A 19,712-nucleotide genomic window follows, 5' to 3' on the forward strand; every position below is an offset into this window, starting at 1 on the left:
CTGCCGTCTCCTCCTCCGCAGGTGTTAGATATCACCTGTCAGGTTCCTGCTGTCGGATCACTTGTGCCCACTCTGCCGCCCCTCACATCTTCTGCACATGGTGCCTGCTCTCACCACTCCTCTCTTTCCTGCCTTGTTTCTGGCCCCTCTGACCCCTTCCCCTGCCCCAAATTAGGCAAATGGGCACTCACAAATCAACCCTGCCCACAGCATAGAGGCGAGAGTTCAAACAACGTGGCCAATTTACAAACAATTTTCTCTGCAACGATTAAGTTACATTTTCCCCAATAGCTGCTTCATTTTCTTGTCAAAAATACACAGTTTTCACATTTATCTCACTGCAAGGGTAATTAATTTCCAGACCGTAAGTAAGAACTTAATTCGATACCTGCAAGGATTATAAACCATTTCAATCTGTTGTTTACATGAAATCAAGAAAGATTCGTTCTGTTTGCAATTATGTTAATGAGGAAATAGAGTGGCCACTTTTTTTTTTTTAATTTTCAGGGAACTCAGCATAATTTTGCCATTACCAATGGATTGGTCTAAAAAGGTCCATGGCTACCACAAACCTCTGTGTGGCTATTTTTAGGCTGACCCTAGTGAGGGAACCCATGTAGACAGCCAGGAACTTCGAGGAAGACTTTTGGGAGAATGGCTCTCAAACAGTCATGGTGGTGATTTCCAGGGTGTGGTCCCAGGTTGGGTTGTGGGCCATAAACTGGTGGCAGGCAGGGGGGATGGACCTCCCCCAACCCTCTCCCACTACTGAGCTGCAAAGAGGGGATCTAAGAAGGTCAGGGTAGCAGGAGAGCTAGACATGGTGGCCCACCTCTCTGCTCACACTGCATACTGGCCAAGGCTGCAGGTGGGGACGTCAAGGAAGAGAAGGGCTGCTTTTGAACCAGAGATACATGCTAACTCAGCTCTAGTGCTGTCCCAGGGCTGTGGGGCAAAAGGGATTGAGATGCCTGGTAAGGATGTGTTTGCCTCCCAAAGCACACTGTAGGTTGTCCATAACCCCCCAGAAGCCCAAGCAGTGCAAGGTGACTGGGAGATGTCCACAGGATGCCCAAGAAGAGAGGTGTTTCCTATGTCAGAGGGACCAATTATCTTCTTAGGATGGGGCTGGGTACTGAAGGCCAAGGGTGAAAGAGGCCTGCTCGGGGGGAGGCGCAGCATGAGTAAGGGTGAGAGGTCTAAGAAATTTCTGCAGGCACAAGGGGAGCTGTACATAGAGGGTATATGGGAAGTTCATATGATGGAGGAAGGAGCTGGACCAGGCTGGCAAGGCCAAGGGCCATGTGTACCCTTCATAAAGGTAAAGAGCAGGCAAGGAGGGAAGGATGCTTATTGGAGGTCCTACAGACTCCTGACTCAGTGTGGGCCATGGTGGGCAGCCCGGGAGAGGTTCTGCATGTGTGGACTTGGGTACCAGGGAAATCCTTAGGGGTCTAGGAGGCAGGAGGCTGCCTGGCCCAGACCTCTCTAAGGTAGGAGCCCCTAAGAAGGTGGGCTGTAGGAACTGGCTCAGTCCTCTGCTTCCCAGCCCTCCTGGGCACTGTGGGGTTACGGGAGAAAGAGGGCCCATTCATGGCGTGGCCCGCTGTGGTCTGCAGACACGTTATGGCCTGTCCCTGGCTGGCTGTCACTAGGGAGATGGGGGCTGGGCACTGTCCTCTTCCTCGCTGCCGCCCCCCCAACCCCCTAGTCAGCCCAGAGCAGCCGGCCTGAGGCTGCGGCTGAACCTCGTAAATCCTGGGATGCTGGAGACAGCCCAGGTGAGGCTGGGAACAATGCCCCATTGTGGCCCCGTGGGGACGGTCTGCCACCACTTGCCACCAGCCCCTACGCTGTAAAAATCTCTCCCCACGGATCCAATTTCGCCTCTCCGGCCCTTGAGGGGTTAGGCCTGGGACAGGCACAGCTCCACTCCACACAGAAACCATTTACGGCCGGGATAAAGGCTGCCTTCATCAGCACCGAAGGGCCAACGTTTCCCGGCCTCATCGTTTTGTCACCGCCACATCTGTCAGGTGGCGGCATGCACAGCAATGGGGGCTCATGTGGGGGCAAGGAAGGACCTCAGCAGCCACTACAGGGAAGAAGGGCCTACAGTCTTGTGCTTCCTGCGAAGCCCATGGCGCCTCCCTGGCACCCTAACTTGTGCTTCAGTGGGATATTATCGCAGGGTCTAGCTCCGAGGTGGGGGGCAAGTGTCCTGAGGGGTTGGCAGAGAGGACACCAGACCAGGCTGGGTGGAGGCATTGCCCTTCGTGGCAGAAAGGGTTTGTGTGTACATACATGAATGAGCAAGCCAGGATGGAGGAGGCTTGGCTCTGGCCTTGCCAGGCTCTAGTTCTAAAGCCTGAGAAGAAGAGGGGCTGGGAACACCTGGGAGAGGATGGGAGGGAAGGAGAGGATGAGTCCTGCCACCTCACCCTTTAAGTTCAGGGCCAGCAGTAGGCCTCAGTTCCATCATGCATTTGAGGAGCGACAAGGAGATAGGGGCCCGCTTGTCCTTGGCTCGGCTCTTGATCTTCAGCGTCTTCAGAAAAGCCTCTCCCAGGCTGTGGACACCACAGCTGTGCTGGTCTTCTGTGGTGACAGGATGGCCTGAGCCATCATCGCCGGTATCTTAACATCTTATGCTTGAATCCCAGTGCAAGGTACAAAAGACTATTTTAAGCCAGAGAGCCATGGCTTCGTGGCTGTCACTTGTGTTCACCAAGGTGAGGGGGCACTCAGGAAACATCACAGAGAGAATAGGATGGGTGATCATAGCCCCACAACCTGAGGCAGCAGAGGCTCACTGCCCTGGCCCTCCAGCCTGCCTTCCCTGCCCACCCCTTCACTGGGGGAAAGAAGCTGGAGAGAGGCCAGGACTAGAGGCTCGTAAGCTTTCTCACGGACTGGCAGAAGATGGGTGCATCGTGGCTCTGTAGCAGAAAAAAAATGTTCTCTTGCAGTATGGCAGTGGGCATTGGGTGGGATCTGTGGCTGCGGTGCCAAAGTCACTGTGACAGCTGAATAGCTGAAGCCTACGGGACTAGGGGCAAGAGAGCGAGTTCTGGAGACCGTTATTAAACTCCGGTGAGCCCCAGTGGGTGTAGGATAAGGAAGGTTATGCCAGGCTCTTCCTCTCAGGCAGGGAGCCAGGTTAAACTGGGGAACTAGTGCTGGCTGGCACCTACCAGTCATGGTTACTTTTGGGCTTGCTCTGTAACTGGGTGACAACTGGTCACAGTGCCCAGGCTGATTCAGGTCCAGGATTTCAATTTTAGGAAAAAAAGTATGTGATAGTTAATTTTGCCTGTCAATTTGGTGGGATTTAGAAACACCTCTGGGCAGATCTGCGACAGTGTTTCCAGAATGTTTCAGTGGCAGAGCCACCCTGAATGTGGACAACACCAGTCCATGGGCTGGGGTCCTGGACTGAATGAAAATGAGAAAGCAAGCTGAGCACGTGTTCACCTCTTTCTGCTTCCTGACTGTGGCTGCAGCGGGACCAGCTGCCTCACACCCCTGCAGCCATGATACACTGGATCTCTTCAAACTGTGAGCCAAAGTCAACCATTCCCTTAAGCTGCTTCTGCTGGGAGTTTGGTCACAGCAAGAAAGAGATTAACACAGAGGAAAAACTGAGTCTGACAGACAGATGACCGAGTGAGCGAGCACCTGTTGAAGTATGTGTGTGGATTGGGGGTACATGGGGTCTGTATGGATGGAGGGTCATAGGTACAAGGGGAGGGTGGACGCTCCTTCCCAGGACAGGTCCTGGGTCCTGGCTCCTCCTCCACCCTTCTCCCCACTGGCCCTGCATCAGAGGCCTGGGGTCTTGCCATCTATGTATCCCACACGTTTTCCTGACTCCACACCAACCAGGAAGAGTGGGGCTGGAGAAGGGGCTGTAGAGCTGTGGAGGCCACTGGTCACCTGACTTTCCTTCTATGATCCAGCCACTGCTAGGAGCTAAGCCTGCTTCCTTTCTTGCCCCATTGGACTTTGTCTTTCTCTTAGGAACAGCAAGTCCCAGAGCCTTCCGCCTGGGAAGCCTGATGCCTGGAGTCTGCTCCCCTCAGATTCTCACCAACCTGGTCCACCCCTTCTTTGCACTGAGCCCTGAGCTCAGCTCTGGACTGGGCTTGGGAGCACTGGCCCGAAGTAGGGCCAACCTCACTCTTCTACTCTTCTGCCTCTCTGAGGAACAGGCAAAGCCCGCTTCTTTGGCTTTAGCTATGACTTGGTGCCTTCTTGCCTCTCCACCTTGCACTGACTTTCTTCAATGCTTTCCACATGAGCTCCTGACATTGGAGGTCTAGCTGCCTGCATCGGAGGCCTGGGGTCCTTGATGCTCTCTGTCCTCCATCTTCCTGTCTCGTCTCTGTAGGGGCCAGCAGTCTGTGGGCCTGGTCCATACTGTTAATGCCTCACCTAACCCCAGATTTGCCCCTCACAGCTATCTGGAGCCCTCCCTTACCTCCATTTTCCTGCCATAGGAAGCCCTGGGGCCTAGCTGAGCAGTCTGCACCTTTCTGGCTGGGTTCTATCTTGCTGTGTTCTTTGCCTTCGAGAGGTACTGCCTTCATGCCCCAAGGTCTTCGTACAGTCTGCCCATTCTGATCTCCACCTGGACCACTGCTGTTGGCTTCTGGCTCCTGACTTCCTCACCAGGGAAAGCCTGCTTCTGCGACTTTCTTCTCTCCACCACAGGAAATACGTAATTACAGGCCATTATGGGTGTCCTCTCCTCCGTCACTGGACTATGTGTTTCAAGGACAAGAGTCAGCCCACCCTACTAGTCTAAGTGGCAGCACTGGATATGGAGCTGGCATCAGTGGGTGCAAGATGACTGGCCAACTGAATGAATTCATGCAGTGCTCAGAGGTTTCCTGCCTGCTTCCCTGGGGTTTCTGTCCCTCTGTCCTGGCTAGAAGGGCTGCATTTCAGAGGATTCTGTGGACTCTGGGGAAGTACCCCACATGATCTGACAGTACACATACACCCTGGTTGTTGGAGGTGGCCCATTGTAGCCAGAGAGGATGTCATAGACATGTAAACCAAGTCTGTGGGCTTGCTAGGCATACCCAGACATGTCTTACATGGTGCCTGAAGGCTGAACCCCATCTGTAGCCACGGCCCCCTCACCACTCCCACACAACCAGCCAAGAGTGACCAGGTGACATAGGCTACCTAGGCCCTAGGCCAGGACCTCACACCTTCCTCAGAAACCCCACCCCTTGGGGGGTGGGTGCTGGTGGTCCGATGGGGCGTCCACCTGGCTGGATATAGCATCTCTGTGCGGGCAGCGGGCAGCTGGCCACCTCGCTGCCCACACAGATGTCTCTTTATGCTCCAGACCTGACTTGCGGCTCCTGGCTGCCTGGGAACAGAGGGGGCGCTGTGCATACTGACCAACCTGTGTCCTTGGCTGTGGGGTGAGGTAGTGAGCAGAGGTGGGGCAGGGGAGGGGATGGGGAGGGTACCCGTGGGCCTCACCCCACCCTCTGGAGCTCATAGTAACATGTCAAAATGGGCCTGCTGAATATGCAATGGCTGCTCAGCAAGCCCCAACTCCCAGCCTCCTCAGAGGGAAACCTTCAGGGCCTCCAGGGTACACTGCCGTCCTCAGTCTGCTCCACTTTCTGCTCCTCTTAATCCATCTTTTGCTGTGGGGCAACATGACAGGCATGCCCTGTACCTTTCTTCCCCAGAGCCCTTTGTGGGACAGCTCTCCCCCTAGCTCACTGACCCCCCTAGAGATCCCTGACAGACCTGCCCACCCTCCAAACTCCTTTGCAAAAGCCTGCGTTTGCCTGGAAGAAGTTCCTGGGGAGGAAGGAGGAAGGCTTGCCCCACCCATACCAGCCGGGACCTTGTGTTTTCTTGGGAGCACAGTAGCCCCTGTGACAGGATCGTGTCTTGGTGCTTTCTGAGTGCTGAGCCACAGCACTGAGTGTTGAGCTCACCTGACTCAAAGTCAGTCTTCTCCTTCACAGATGAAGATCTGGAGGTCAAGAATACCCTAAACTTGGGGTCCCTGCAGGAGCTGCTGAGGAGGGCCCTGGTCTCCCCTGTTCTGGGCCAGCACAGCTACCCCTCAAGGCCACAAGAGAGGGAAGGGATATAGAGCGGTGGAGGAGGGAGACCCAGGAGCAGAGGCATGAATGGATGTGCCGAGGGCGGGAAGCAGCGGATGAGGAGCGGGCGGGGAGGCAGCATGCTGCCAACCCAAACAGCCCAGCGTGCCTCAGCCCGGCATTTAATCCACAAAAATTTCCATCTGCTTCTGGAGCCCTTGGAACCCAGGCAAGGGAAGGCTGTTCCCTCAGCAAAGCAAACAGGCCTCCGTGTATGCAGCGGTTCCCTATGCTTGCCATCTCGGCTGAAAGGCAGAGTCAGCCATTTTGTGGACGAGGCCCTCCAGGCCAAGCGAAACCCACCTGCACCCCAGGCCGTGGGTGGGTGAGCATGGAGAAGGTGCTTGCTAGATGTTAGCAGGTTTCACTGGCAGGGACCTGCTGGATCCACCTGCCATTCAGTAGGGGCTATGTGGGCCACATGCTGCATGCGCTGGGGCTGAGAGGCCTTTGCCTATCCAGAGAGACCCACTGTGACACCATCCAGGCTTGGCCCTGACTGTCACTTGCCATGCCAGGTATTCCCAACGGTCTCCGTGCACCCTAAGGGGTGCCCCCAAGTGTGCCTCATGCCTGCTATCCCCGCCCTGTCTTCACCAGCCCATGGTTTCCGGAGCTGCCAGGGCCAAGGCCAGGGCCAGGCATGGCTAGCTACCCCTTTCTAGGCTGGTCCTCTCCTAAGGAGGGAGGGAATGGCTCTAGGTTGGGAGACCTATTTTTGGTGGTGACCAAACAGCTGCTTAATATGCAGAGCTGGGGCAGGGTAGGCCCTGGCCCACAGGGTGACAAGTTTAAAAAAAGAGGCTCATTTTGACCAAAATACATGTTTTTCTGAGGTTGGCCAAGGAGGCCAGGCAGGTCTGGCCACACGGACACAGGCTCACACCACCCTCATGCCCCATCCCCTGTGGACGGTGTCTACTGCCTCCCTTTACAGAAGCTACTGATTACAGATCACCCAACAGCCCTGCTGAGGCCCAGGGCCCTCGCCTGTTACAGGCAGACACATGTGCCTCTGTCTGCTGCCCGCCTGCCCCCTGCCTCTCAGAAGCAGTCGCACCCACAGAAGTTGACACGGGCTGGAGCTACATTTTCAAAAAATGTAAATTTCCTCTCCAGCCAATATTTGAGGCCTATAAATAGAGTTACTCAGGAGAGCTGGTGTGGGGCGGGGGAGTGTCTCCCACACAGACAGAGAGAGAAACATCCCAAGAGAAAGGAGTGCAGAGGGAATGGATGTCTCTGGGGTAGGGGCTGCTGGGGACTTGAGAAACAGCGGTCACTGTTGCCGTGGGGGAAACTGAGACCCAGATTTGGAATGATTGCTCAGGGATACATGACAGGCTGGAGCAGAGCCAACTCTTCCCCACATTCTCATGCTCACACCATGAGCTCTGGGCTCAGTGCCTTGGGTCTCCTGGTTCTAGAATATTCACACAATATCACCCACACCACAAGTCCCTTGCATACAACGGTCCTCTGGCCTGGCTGGGGATCCTCTATCAGTGCTGGACACATGGTGGGTGCCCACAGGACCTCATGGCCACCTCATGCCCACAGGATCTCATGGCCACTGAGTGTCAGCAGTAGGGCTACCAACCTAGATGCTGGCTCCAAAGGCACCGAAGGAGGGCCAGGTTCTGGCTTGCATGAAGCAGGCAGGGAATGATAGTGCAGGGTTTGTGCTGTGCCTGTGTGCACAAGTGGGCACAGCACAGACGCAGCACTCCTGGGTAAAGCAGTACCTGAGAAAAGGAACCGTGACGACTCTTAGCATGGGACCCAGGGGCTAGATAGGCCCAATGGGGGCTTGAGATGGGCATTGAGACTATGCCTGTGGAAAACTGGCATGGTTCTCCCACAGGTGAGTGACCCCCAAATCAGGCTAGACTAGAAAACCGGGGCGGGGCATGATTTTCTCTTAATTTCTCCAAATTCATGGTTACTGACAGAGTGTCCTCCCTACCTTGGTTAAAGGAGAAAATTTAGGCTCAGTGAGGACAGTGGGGCCTCCTGAAGGCAGAGAGGACCATCCATCCCCCAGGGGGGTGAGCTCTGGTCCCATGTCTATCTGCAGCTCTGAGGTTTCAGATGATGTCCTTGTCATATGGATGATGGAGAAGGTTCCCAGTCTCTCCTAGAGTCTGCGTGGGTTGGACTGGGCTCTGAGACTTGCTGTCACAATGGGCAGGGTAGAAGGTCATTTTTAGGCTGACCATTTATTGCTGGGCTATTCTGTAGGCCTGGGAGGAACTGGGGCAGAGGGGGCCTAGCACACAGGGTATCAGTCTGGGATAGTCCTGGAACCATGGCAGACTGTAGTCAGACAGTTAGAGGACCAGGGCAAAGAAAACAGCTATATTGTTTCTGAGGTAATTTTGTGGGTTAGACATAGTTTTCCTTCCAATGCCAGTCCCGGGAGAAGCATCCGGAGGCTGCTAGGCATCAGAATCTCCTGCTTGAGCAAATCGAGAGCCATCTACTGCCCTAGTATTCTGCCTATGGTCTGCTACACCAGAATCACCGGGGAAGAGGAGGGCTGTGAGGCTTACAGCTGCTCCCCACAGCTCTGCCTTAGGTAATTGCAATATCCCTACAGTCCTGATGGCCATAGGACTGTCGGACACTCTGCGTCTGGAGGTACCCAGTGTGACCAACTCCTCTTCTTCCACAGCTTCTTGAGGTGTCAATAGTCAACAGTGTCCTTGTACACCACAGCCCTCTGCTAAACCTAGAGCTTATCCTTAAGCCACAGGTTGGAAAGGCACACTGGTGTCTAATTCTCACAGCCTTCCCTGGGCTTTTCTACAGAATCTGTGACTGAAGGGAGCATGCTACACCAAGAGGGACAGGAAGCCTGTGAGTCATACTATGCTACCCATTGTGGCTGTGGTCATTTTCTTACGTGTTGACTTCCTTCTGGGAGAAGCTAGCAGCTGACTCTTCTCTATAACCTTGGGGTGGGGGGTGGGGGGGCGTCTTTTGCAAGGACCCTTCTCAGGCCCTAAGGTATTGCTGAAGGCAGAAAGGGGTGGCCCACAGGACACAAGCTGACTCCTATGGCCCAGCACTGTGAGTTCAGGTTCTCTTCATGAGTGGCCTCTCTCAGAGTGTTAGCTGGGCCCAGGGGCTCCCCAGCAGCCATGCCCACTCCTGCCCAGGACCAGGGTGGTGGGGTGTTGTGTCAAACGGAGCTTTCATTATAGGTTTATCTTTGAAACCCTAGACAAAACAGGGCTTGTGTGGTTTGACTGAAGAACCAGCACCTCAGGACTCCACCATCCACTAAGACGGCTCCTCAGGAAAGAAAAAATACACGAACCTTAAAATAACCAGTTCCCAGAATAGCAAGCGAATGCCGGCTCCTGAAGGGAGCTCTTTGATCGTCTGGAGCCCCATGCCTTTGCCTGTTTACGGCCCTGTCACTCAAGAGTAGCCCAGCAGCCAGGCAAGGAGGGGTGATGGAGTGGGGCTGGGGGACAGTGGGAAGGGGACTTGGTGGGGGAGGCAGTGTTGTGGTGTGCTCTAGGCTGCCCCACTTTCTGATGTAAGCAGCCCATCCGTGCAGGTAGCGAGGCTCTTAATGGCGGCTGGCAAATCATCCAGGAGTATGGCCTGTGGGTCTCAGCCTGTGGTCCTCTGAGACCTGGAGAGGGTGGGTCACGGACTAGGGAGGGAGCTTAGGAGAGGGAGCCCTTGCCCAGGTAGGCAGAGGGTTCAGGGCCAAAGACACTGCTTCTTATCCCTCTTCCCCTCCATGCCAGCTCCCCTCCATGCCAGCTCCCCTCCATGCCAGCTCCCCTCCATGCCAGCTCCCCTCCATGCCAGCTCCCCTCCATGCCAGCTCCCCTCCATGCCAGCTCCCCTCTCTTGGTGTTCACAGACCTCCTGGTCTGGTCACGGCCACCCTTGCCTCCACGGAGGCCACGAAACAGTGCCATCCAACAGCTTAGGCCCTACCCCCATATTAGCTTTAGAAGAACTGAGTTTTTATGATCTAATTTTAATGAATTTAATTACACATAGATCCGTAACTGAGTTTTGAGAACATTTAAAGAATCTCTTTTCCCAGCCTGGGTGTGGTGCCTCATGCCTGTAATCTAACCATTTGGGAGGCTGAAGCAGGGCAATCACTTGTGTTTTTAAAGTTAGTGTTAGCTACATAGTGAGTTCCAGGCTAGCCTGGGCTACAAAGTGAGTTCTAGGCCAGCCTAGATTGCAGAGCAAGACCTGATCTTAAAAACAAAGACAACTGCCCCCAAATCTCCTTTCCAAGTTGTAAATTTTATGAAGACTCAATACAACTCCAGAAGCTCTCATGAAAACCCAGCTTCCAAATTGAGATGGGTCATGTGTATAAAATTTGTCTGGCTTCTGAGGACTCAGAATAAGGGAAGACTGGTAGCTGCCCTAACAGCTTCTGTATTGATTATATTGAAATCATAGTATTTGGGGTCTCCTGAGCTAAGTAAAATGTATGGCTGTGTTTTTAATTTCACCATATTACTTTTTAGTGCAGCTATTGGAAAATGAAATATCTGTGGCTAGCAGCCAGGAGCTGACCAGATGGTGGGGAGGTTAGAAGCTGAGGACTCAGAGGTGAGCACTTCCCAAAGGCAACCATGCACCAGGAGCTTTAGTTTCTATCATCTCACTAGTGACACGGGGCATTGGAACCTGGGTGTCTCAAAGCAGAAACCTTCACCAAGCTCCAACCTTCAAATAGCCCAGTGGGAAAGTCAACACAATTAACCCACTCCCCGAGAAGACTGTCAAGATGGCTATAACTGTTAAGAGAAAGGGAACAGTTTTCGCCCTGGGAAGTTATATCCTCAAGCGAGTTACAGCTCAGATTAGAGCTCAGACTCTTATCTTCTGAGTGGTCTGGAAAAGCTCGAGCCTAGGACTGAAAGGCCAGGCTGGATGTGTGCCCATATGTGTAGCAGCAGAAGAGGGAATGAAATCAGGCACTTGAGGGGAGGCAGCATGTGTGAGAAAGAGGTGGCAAAACTGCTGATCATATGTATATGTATGTTCATATACATATGTATGAATACACACACACACATACATATATCCACATGTGTACAACACAGACACACAGACACACACACACACACACACACACACACACACACACACACACTTAGAAAGCCATAGTACAATATTCTTGGTGACTATCGATACAAGTCAGGCATGGTGGTGCTGGAATCTCAGTACTTGGGGTTGGGGCAGAGTCAGGAGGATCATAGTGAGTTTGAGACCAGCCTGTGTTACATAGTAAGTTCCAGGCCATCCTGGGACAGACTATACAAGCAGACTCTGTGTTAATTCCCATGTTGTCCCTCTCACAAGTGTGTGTGTGTGTGTGTGTGTGTGTGTGTGTGTGTGTATGTGTGTGTGTGTGTGACCAAATGGGGCTTATCCCAGAAATGTGAAGTTGGTTTAGCATCCCCAAATCAGTTACTGTATCATAGAGTAAGTGCCAAGTGGGTCATCTTGACAGAGTCAGAAAGGACAGGTAGGAAACCTGCACATTTACTCTGGCCAGCTCTCAGTGCACTCAGCATAGAAGGAAATATTCTCAACCAACAGGAAGCGTTCATGGGAAACCCAAAGCCATCATCCTTAATGGCAGGTGACTGGAGGCCTTCTTCTGGAGATTCTCCAGTCACTCCAACACATTATTGACGTTTAAGCCAGGGCAAGGGTGATGGGAAGGCAGAGAGAGCAGGAAGGAGGGAAGGGAGGAAATGAAAGGCATTTGGACTGGAAGGGAAGGAGTGAGTTTGTCTTCATTATCTGTAGCAGGAGTGGAAAATCTAACAGAATCAACAGCAAGAACAAAACACAAAAACTAAGAATAGCCAATTTAGAGTTTCCTAGATCAGCCAAAGATTGAGTTTCTAGTTCCAGGAACCAGCAATCCTAAAGTGAAATCAGGAAAAACAATCCCATCGCATGGCAAATAAAACAGGAGTGAATTTAACAACAACAAAAAGCACGACATTTGCACATCAAAAACTACAAAGCACTTACCAAAAGAAATTTGTAATCTTAGCACCTGGGGGTGAGGGGCTGAGACAGGTAGATTGTGAATTTTATGGAATAGTTAGTTCCAGGCTAGCCTGGGCTACAGGATCAAAACTCTGTCATAATCTCACCTCCCAAGAAATGAAAGGAGAACACACACAAAGAAAGAGATAATACTTTCATGGTCTAGGATGTCCATTTACCCAAATGATCCACAGGTTCAACAGAAAACCCCAGAAGCCAGCCACACTGTTTGCCTGCCTTTTCTCCTCCCTCTTTCTCTTTTAAAAATGAAAATTTACAAGTTCGTCCTAAAATTCATACGGAAACTTTCAGGTCTCAGATTAGGGAAGGAGAAAAACAAATCAGAGGATTTTCACTGCTTGATCTCAAAACTTACTGTAAAGATGCAATAATCAAGAGGTTGTGGGGTGGGATTAGGGACAAATGTATGGACCAAGAGAACAGGATTGAAGGTCCATAAAGAAACGCATACATTTATGGTCAATGACTTTCTTTTGAGGTAGCCCAGGTTGACTTCAAATTTGGAATGTAATTGAGGCTGTTTTTAGACTCCCTATCCTTCTGCATCAATTTTCCAAGTACAGGGATTAAAAGTATGTACCACTGTGCCTGGCTTGGTTAATTGATTTCTGACAAAGATGCCATTGCTACTTGATCAAAGAAAAAGTATTTTTGACTCATGGTGCCGAGCAACTGAATATCTTTAAGTTAAAAAGAAGCTGTTTGTGTGGTAACTGCAGTAGGCAAATATTGAAGACTATTAGCCTGTGAGAGGTCAGCTTGGGCTTTTTTGTTTTTTTGGTTTTTGTTTTTGTTTTTGAGATAGGGTCTCACTATGTAGCCTTGACTGACCTAGAACTCACCATGTAGACCAGACTGGCCTTGAACTTACAGAGATCAGCTTTCCTCTGCTTCCTAAGAACTGGGATTAAAGATGTGTGCCATTATGCTTGGTCTCTGGGCTAGATGCCTTTAAGGGGCTGGGGAGATAGCTCAGTTGCTAAGGATCTTGCTGTGTAAGCTTGAGGAGTAGAGTTTAGCTCTCAGATCTCATGTTAAAAAGTCAGGCATGGTGGCACATATTTGTAATCCCAGGGCTGGGAAAGAAGGGACTAGTGGGTCCCTGGAATTCTCTGACTAGCCAGCCTAGCTTATTTGGTGAGCTGCAGGTCAAGGCGAGAACTTTTCTCGAAGAATAAAATGGATGGTTTCTGAAAAACAACAGTGGAGGTGTTTCTCTACACACATTTACATCCCCACACACGTGTACCTGCACACATTCAAGCATGCATATACACAAAATCAAGCAAACAAAAACTTGGATTTCTATCTCCTTTCATACCCTCAAATTACCTCAAAATCTAGACTTAAATGCAAAAGCTCATTCTATATAATTTCTAGAAGAAGAAGAAGAAAAATAGAGAAAGGAAGAAAATGTTCGTGACCTCAGATAGGGTAAAGAGGTCTAAGAACATCAAAAGCAGGAACCATACAAAACATACAAAAGACAAATTGGGCTTCATTAAAATTAAAAACTTCTGCGGTTTAAAAGACAATTCAGAAAATGAAAAGACAGCCGGAGATTAGGAGAAAGTATTTGCAAGTCATCCGTCTGATGGAGGACTTGTACCCAGAACATATTAAAAACTCCTGCCACTCGACAATAGAGCGGAGCACCTAATTGGAAAACGGGCCAGAGAGTTGAATAAACATTTCACCAGCGAAGACTATGAATGGCTAATAAGCACATGAAAAGTTGCTCAACATCATTAGTCATTAGGGAAATGCAAATCAAACCCACAATGAGATACCATTACATACTCACAGGGCTGAAACGGAAAAGACCAGGCCTACTGCCTAGCTGCAAGGCTGAGAGCAAGTGGGCCGTTTACACATTGCTGATGGGAAAACAAGGGGGGAAAACAACAACAACAACTTTAGAAAATAGTCTAGCGGTTTCCTAGAAAGTTAAACAGAAATTTACCCTATGACTTCTCAGAAATGATAGATCAAATAGATAAAGAGATTCCAATGAGGATATAGAAGATTTGAACAAAACAATGAACAAGCTTGTTCTAGTGCTTGTAAACACAGCCCTGCATCCAATGACTGCAGAATGTGCTTTCAAGCACTCAAGGCACATTACAAAGGCTGAGCATGTGTTTGGCTATAAAACATCCTTCAAAACGTTCCAAGGGGTTGATATCCCAGGACCACTTTCTCTGACAGTGAAACAATGTTACTAGAAAGTTCTACCACAATAATAACAATGACGAAAACCACATAGTTGTGCTGCCATGGCATAACTCTTGGAATAAACAAGCGATGATGGAGATTAGAAAAATACACCATAAGCAGATGAAAGTGAAAGTGAAATACTTTATTAAATGTAGGGAGCCTGGTGCTGTGCTGTGAGTCTGTCACCCCAAAGACTAAGGAGGCTAACACAGGACAGTCTTAAGTTTGAGGCCAAACTGAGTGACATAATGAGGCCCTGTCTCAACACAAATGGGGTATGTCTTTTCAGTGATATTTATAGAAAAAAAAACTACAGTGTAAATGCTATAAATAGCTATCATGGCTGACATGCCTTAAAAATCTAGAAAATCTGGAGATGAACAATTATCCAGCTGAAGAAGTTAGAGAGAGAAAAATACATTGAGGCCAAGTGATTAGAAGGAAAGAGATAAACAGACGTGAATAAGCAAGATAAAATCCACATGCGGGAAGATCAACAAAGCCAACAGCTTGGTGAAAATATCAATAAAATCGGGGAATGCATAGCACGCTTGGTCACTGTGGGAAACAGTAAAGGCACAGATAAACAGCCCTGGGAATGAGAGAGAGCAGGGGCAAAATGTAGATGTTACAGGCATGAAGTAACACCAATAAAATTGAAAACCAAGATGAAAGGTACAAATTCCTCAGCCCTGCTGCTTATCAAAACTGACACAAGAAGAAATGAAGAGCCCTAATAGTTCATAAGCCTCAAATCCCTGTAATCAGTAGTTAAAAATGTTCTCACAAAGGAAGCAGCAGTCTGGAGGGTGTTGCCTTGAAGTTCTAACAAACCTTCAAGAGGGAGAAAAAACATCAAGACTCACATAAAGATTTCCGGGATATAGGATTGGTGGGAACACCTCACCACTTAATCTGTGAGGAGCCACAGCTCAGCAAAGATGGCAGACTAGGATCAAGTGGATTTGGGCAGCATTTAAGACTTAATATGGGATGTGAGAGATGAGGTAGAAGTCTGCAGTGACATCTATGTAACTAATCCCCCAGCCAGAGAACACGAAGGCCTGGGCTTAGAAGATATTCCACTGGAGAACAAGAATGGAGCAGGATACCCAGAGAATGGCCTGGGATGACAAGGTCTCAGGGACCAACTAGTAGGCCTCATGAATAAAAGAGGGTCCATGAAATGAAGGCAAGTGGTGGGGGCTAGATGGTGTCCTGGTACAGGAAATAAGTATGTATGGCCTGGGGGGGGGGCAGGACTAGGCAGAAGGAGTGCTGTGACATTACCCACCCCCATTCCCCCACCCCCTGCCCCCAGATGCCCCATGAGCAGGGTCTGGAAACCAGAGTTCCCCTGTGTCCGGCTTTGAGCCACAAACATTTCCTGCAGAAAACAAGAAAGTCAGTCTCTTGGCCCCACTGTGCTCTGCATATCAGTGCGACAGTGTGAGCTTAGCTTGTAAAATAAACACTGTGGCAGGTCCAGGTCTAAGAAGAGCTAAGAACACCATGGGGAAGAGGTGGGTGTGGGTTCTGTAGAGAGTCAGGGGACCCTAAGGAAGCCAGTGGGGGGGCCCAGGCAGGGCCAGGCAACAGAGAGAAAGAGAGGTGGGGCAGGAACCAGAACTCTGGGGTTCTTGTTATAGGGATAACAAGATGGCCTGTACTATCTTGGATTGCCATCCGTCCTGACTACTGTAGCCCCTGGACAAGGCCACTGGCCCTTACCCAGCCTTGACTCTCAGAGCTGATTCCAGCCTCATTTCCAAAGGACCTTCACACTTCTGAAATGTTCTTCCCTTACCCACATCTGTGACTGCTACAAACCAGCTCTTTGTATAACTTGCTGTGTGACCACAGGAGACTGCTGGATTTTTAGAACAATGGAATCAGTAATATTCAGTGGTTATACAAAGGGAGCCCATGGACATGGCTCCCTGGTATAAGTCCCTGGCCTAGGCCTAAGGAAACTCCTGGTCAGGGGAACTGAAGCACCCCTGAACAAGTTCAGCTGGCTTCTCCTGGAAATCCCTTACAAGGTGGACACCCCAAATCTCCTTGGGTCCTTAGCCTGATCCTCTTCTGAGGGTTTGGTCCAGCTGTTTGTGAGTGGGATTCAGCCTTGCCATGTGGGTTGACTATGGTGGGACACATTTCACAGCTGAGGGGCTAAGCTAAGCTAGGCAAGCTGCTGGGCACTGGAGACTTGACTTTGGCCAGCCGCAGCTGGCCTGGAGGTGGGGGAGGGAGGGGCTGTCAGCAGGGAAGCCCAGGGGCTCTGGCTGGACTCAGCCAGGCTGGCTGGCACTGGCTGGGCTCTGGGACTGCTGGGCTCCCAGGGATTTCCTGTCCCTTACTTCCCAAGGTCAGCAGGATTGCGCTTGGGTTGTTTCTGGTCCCGATGGTTAAGTTGATAACTGTGATGATGTGGGGCCCCGGCCATGCCATCGTGCCCTCTGGGCCCAGCAAAGCTCTTTCCCAGGGTCTGTCCCCACAGGGGGCAGTGGTCCCGGACAGGGGAGGGACTGGGCAGGCTGCCACAGGCCGTTTGGGTCAGTGCATCTTTGACAGCCTCTTGATGTACAATGGGGGTCCAGGCTAGAGCCCTGGGAGGTGCCTTGGCTTAGTGTGGACCATGGCCTTGGACAGAGGACTCACTCCTCCATCTTAACCATCTTGAGGCAGGGGACGAAGATGAAGAGTGATGCCCATGAGGTGTTTTTGCAGGATCCCAGCATCCTTGCAAACCTGGCTCAGAGCCCAGACAGGGCCAAGGTTACCAGGAGCTCTGAGGATCGACCTAGCTTTGTTCCTAAACTTTGTTCCCAGAGACCATGGACTCTGGAAAACCAGCCCTTTGTTGTTGTTCTGATCTGATGAAACACTGGCACGTACTTCTGCCCTGCTCCTGCCCCTGGACCAGTACAGGCTTCACCTTGGTTACAGAGTTGTGACCTGGCTCTTAAACCCCAAACTGCTGCTGGGCAGCCGTATCTTGAGTTTGGAAAGGGGGACACTGGTAGGAGATAACACCAGTCACCTTCTGTCACTTACAGGAGACACTAGGTTTCTGGTCTGAGTTTGAGGGATAGCCTGTTCTATGGGTAATGGGGAAAAGGGGAAAGCAGAACAGTTAGAATGGGGTAGAACTCGATCGGGTCGGGAATTTGTGGTGGTGGGGTTATTGGGACTGGAGGCTACTTTTACATTTCTGGGGAGAGAAGGCTCACATTCCTAGGATTTGGTCTGGGATATCTAGGGATCGGAGAGACCTCCCTGGTTCCTTCCAGCAGTAGGGGTGGCCAAGAAAGGTGGCCTTGATCAGGAAAGATGTGGGGCTGTCTGAGGAGGTTGAGTAGGAGACTCAAACCAGGGCGTCTGTCACTGGTTCAATAGGCCCATATGCAAAAAGAGAGAAGCCAAGAGTATCCTTGATCCTGTAGACAAATGACAAGGCTCCCAAGCCACCACTGAGCCTAGGCCTTGGGAACTGAACACTCTGAATATCTTTCCCATCCTGACAGATGTGCACAATCTTTGTTCTAGCCGGGCGGTCTGCTGGTCAAGGGCCACAGTACCTCCCTGCTCAGGTCCTGGATGCTACAGGTTAGGCCAGACCCTGCAGTGAGACTCAGTGTTGGATATATACATCCCCAGGGTCTCAGAGAATATCTAGAGTCCAGACCATGCCCCCTCCTGATTCTATTTATGGGCCACAGACCTCTGTGGCTGCCCCAGACTGGGGACACATGCTAGCGAGGAGCAGAGAGGCTTCTGAGCCTAGTGCCTAAGACGTGTTTAGGAAAAGAAAGCTGGCTTGTCCTATGTGGGCCAGACTATCCTTGCCTACCTGCCCAGCTGCAGCCCATATTGGAAGAGAGCCAGAGCCAGGCGTTGCTAGGGCAACCCAGCAGCAACCACACTCCCCACTCAACTGAAATTCCACTATTTTTAGCCTCCTAGTTATGTTCAGATAAAATCCTTGTATACAGACGAGTTGTCTGGCAAGATAACAGCACACCTCAAACTGCAGAGACTTCAAAGAGTAGCAGTGGGTTGTACCATGGGCCCAAGAAAGCTCCCCTGGTGAGTCAGAGCCTCCAGTGGCTCGTGAAAGGTGAGGTGTTCGGCACAGAACACAGAGGGCAATGGAGTAGTCTAATGGCTTAGCTAATGTCAACTGTGACATTCTGGGATATGAGACTGTGGACAGCCAGTGTACAAGGAGCTGCCATAGGGTATGCACTCTACTCTAGGTAGAAGCCTATAGTAGTGGATGCTAAAAATAGCCTGGCCAGGCAGATCCAGCATAGCCTACCACAGTATCTTGAGCTGGACTTTCACCACCCATTCAGGTCCTGGGTAAATAGAGGCCAACACCATTCAGGAATCCACCCTAGCCAGGTTCTGAGTCTTCTGAAGGCTTGAATACACAGAGCAAAGACCCTAGATAGATGGCCTATGGGGAGGCTGATGTGAGCCCAGCTGTAGCCATCTCCTGGACACAGCCAGGAGGCACTTAGAGCAAAAAGCTCTAAGGGTAAAGGGTGGAGGGAAAGAGCCAGGTCATGTTCAAGGCTTCAGTGTGTCTGACTTTTGAGGTCTCACTCTTTCCTTCCCAGGGCAGAGGCAGGGCCATGGGCCTTGGGACACTAGGCAAAAACAGCCAGCAGGTAGGCAGGCCTGATTTCCCAAGCACACAATTGTGAAATATATTGCCCACCCACCATGCATAGAGCTTCTTAAGAACTCCACGGAAGAGATCAGCAGAGTGTGGAGCTGAGTGGGGCAGTGAGATGCTGCCCCTGGGGTATCGCACTGGCTGAGGAGAGTGACTATCAGAGCTGACAGAGTTGCTGTAGGGGCCTACCTTGTCTTCTACCCGGTGCAGACGGGCACCAATGGTGTTGCTACCACGGTCCTTGCTCTTCTCTGTGGGGTAAAGCACAAAGTCAGGGGTATGGGCTGTGGGTGTGGGCTTGGGAGCCTGGATGGACCCTAAGGAGCAGGAGATGGGAGAAGTGGGTAAAGACATCCTTTACAATTAATTCTCTTGTGGTTAGAACAGCAGGGTCAGGGCAGGAGGAGGCACTATAGTGGCAGAGTGAAGCTGGGGTCCATCCTTGCTCCTCCCAGCTTTGGAACCCCTGAGAGTCTTCCAGGAGGGACAGAACACTCTCTGTTCAGGGAGTGACTCAACGGGGTTGGGCTTGGACCCATCATCAGGCCAGGGTATCTGCTGTCTCAGTGGTCCCCAGCAGTGGATTATGCCCC

At 51.1% G+C, this 19,712-nt stretch overlaps 1 protein-coding gene across 1 annotated transcript in view; it reads right to left on the reverse strand.

The window, feature by feature from the left end:
• The window catches only part of LOC128123804 (potassium voltage-gated channel subfamily KQT member 1-like), a 71,129-nt gene that overhangs the window by 44,755 nt on the left and 6,662 nt on the right, over nucleotides 1-19,712 (reverse strand). The window contains exon 5 of the mRNA XM_052760108.1: nucleotides 19,309-19,370. Within this exon, the coding sequence (XP_052616068.1) occupies nucleotides 19,309-19,370 (62 nt within the window). The remainder of the gene's footprint in view (nucleotides 1-19,308; nucleotides 19,371-19,712) is intronic.

The sequence above is a fragment of the Peromyscus californicus genome, unplaced genomic scaffold (assembly GCF_007827085.1).
Source record: "Peromyscus californicus insignis strain IS unplaced genomic scaffold, ASM782708v3 Scaffold_4__1_contigs__length_199733344, whole genome shotgun sequence".
Classification (NCBI taxonomy): Eukaryota; Metazoa; Chordata; class Mammalia; order Rodentia; family Cricetidae; genus Peromyscus; species Peromyscus californicus.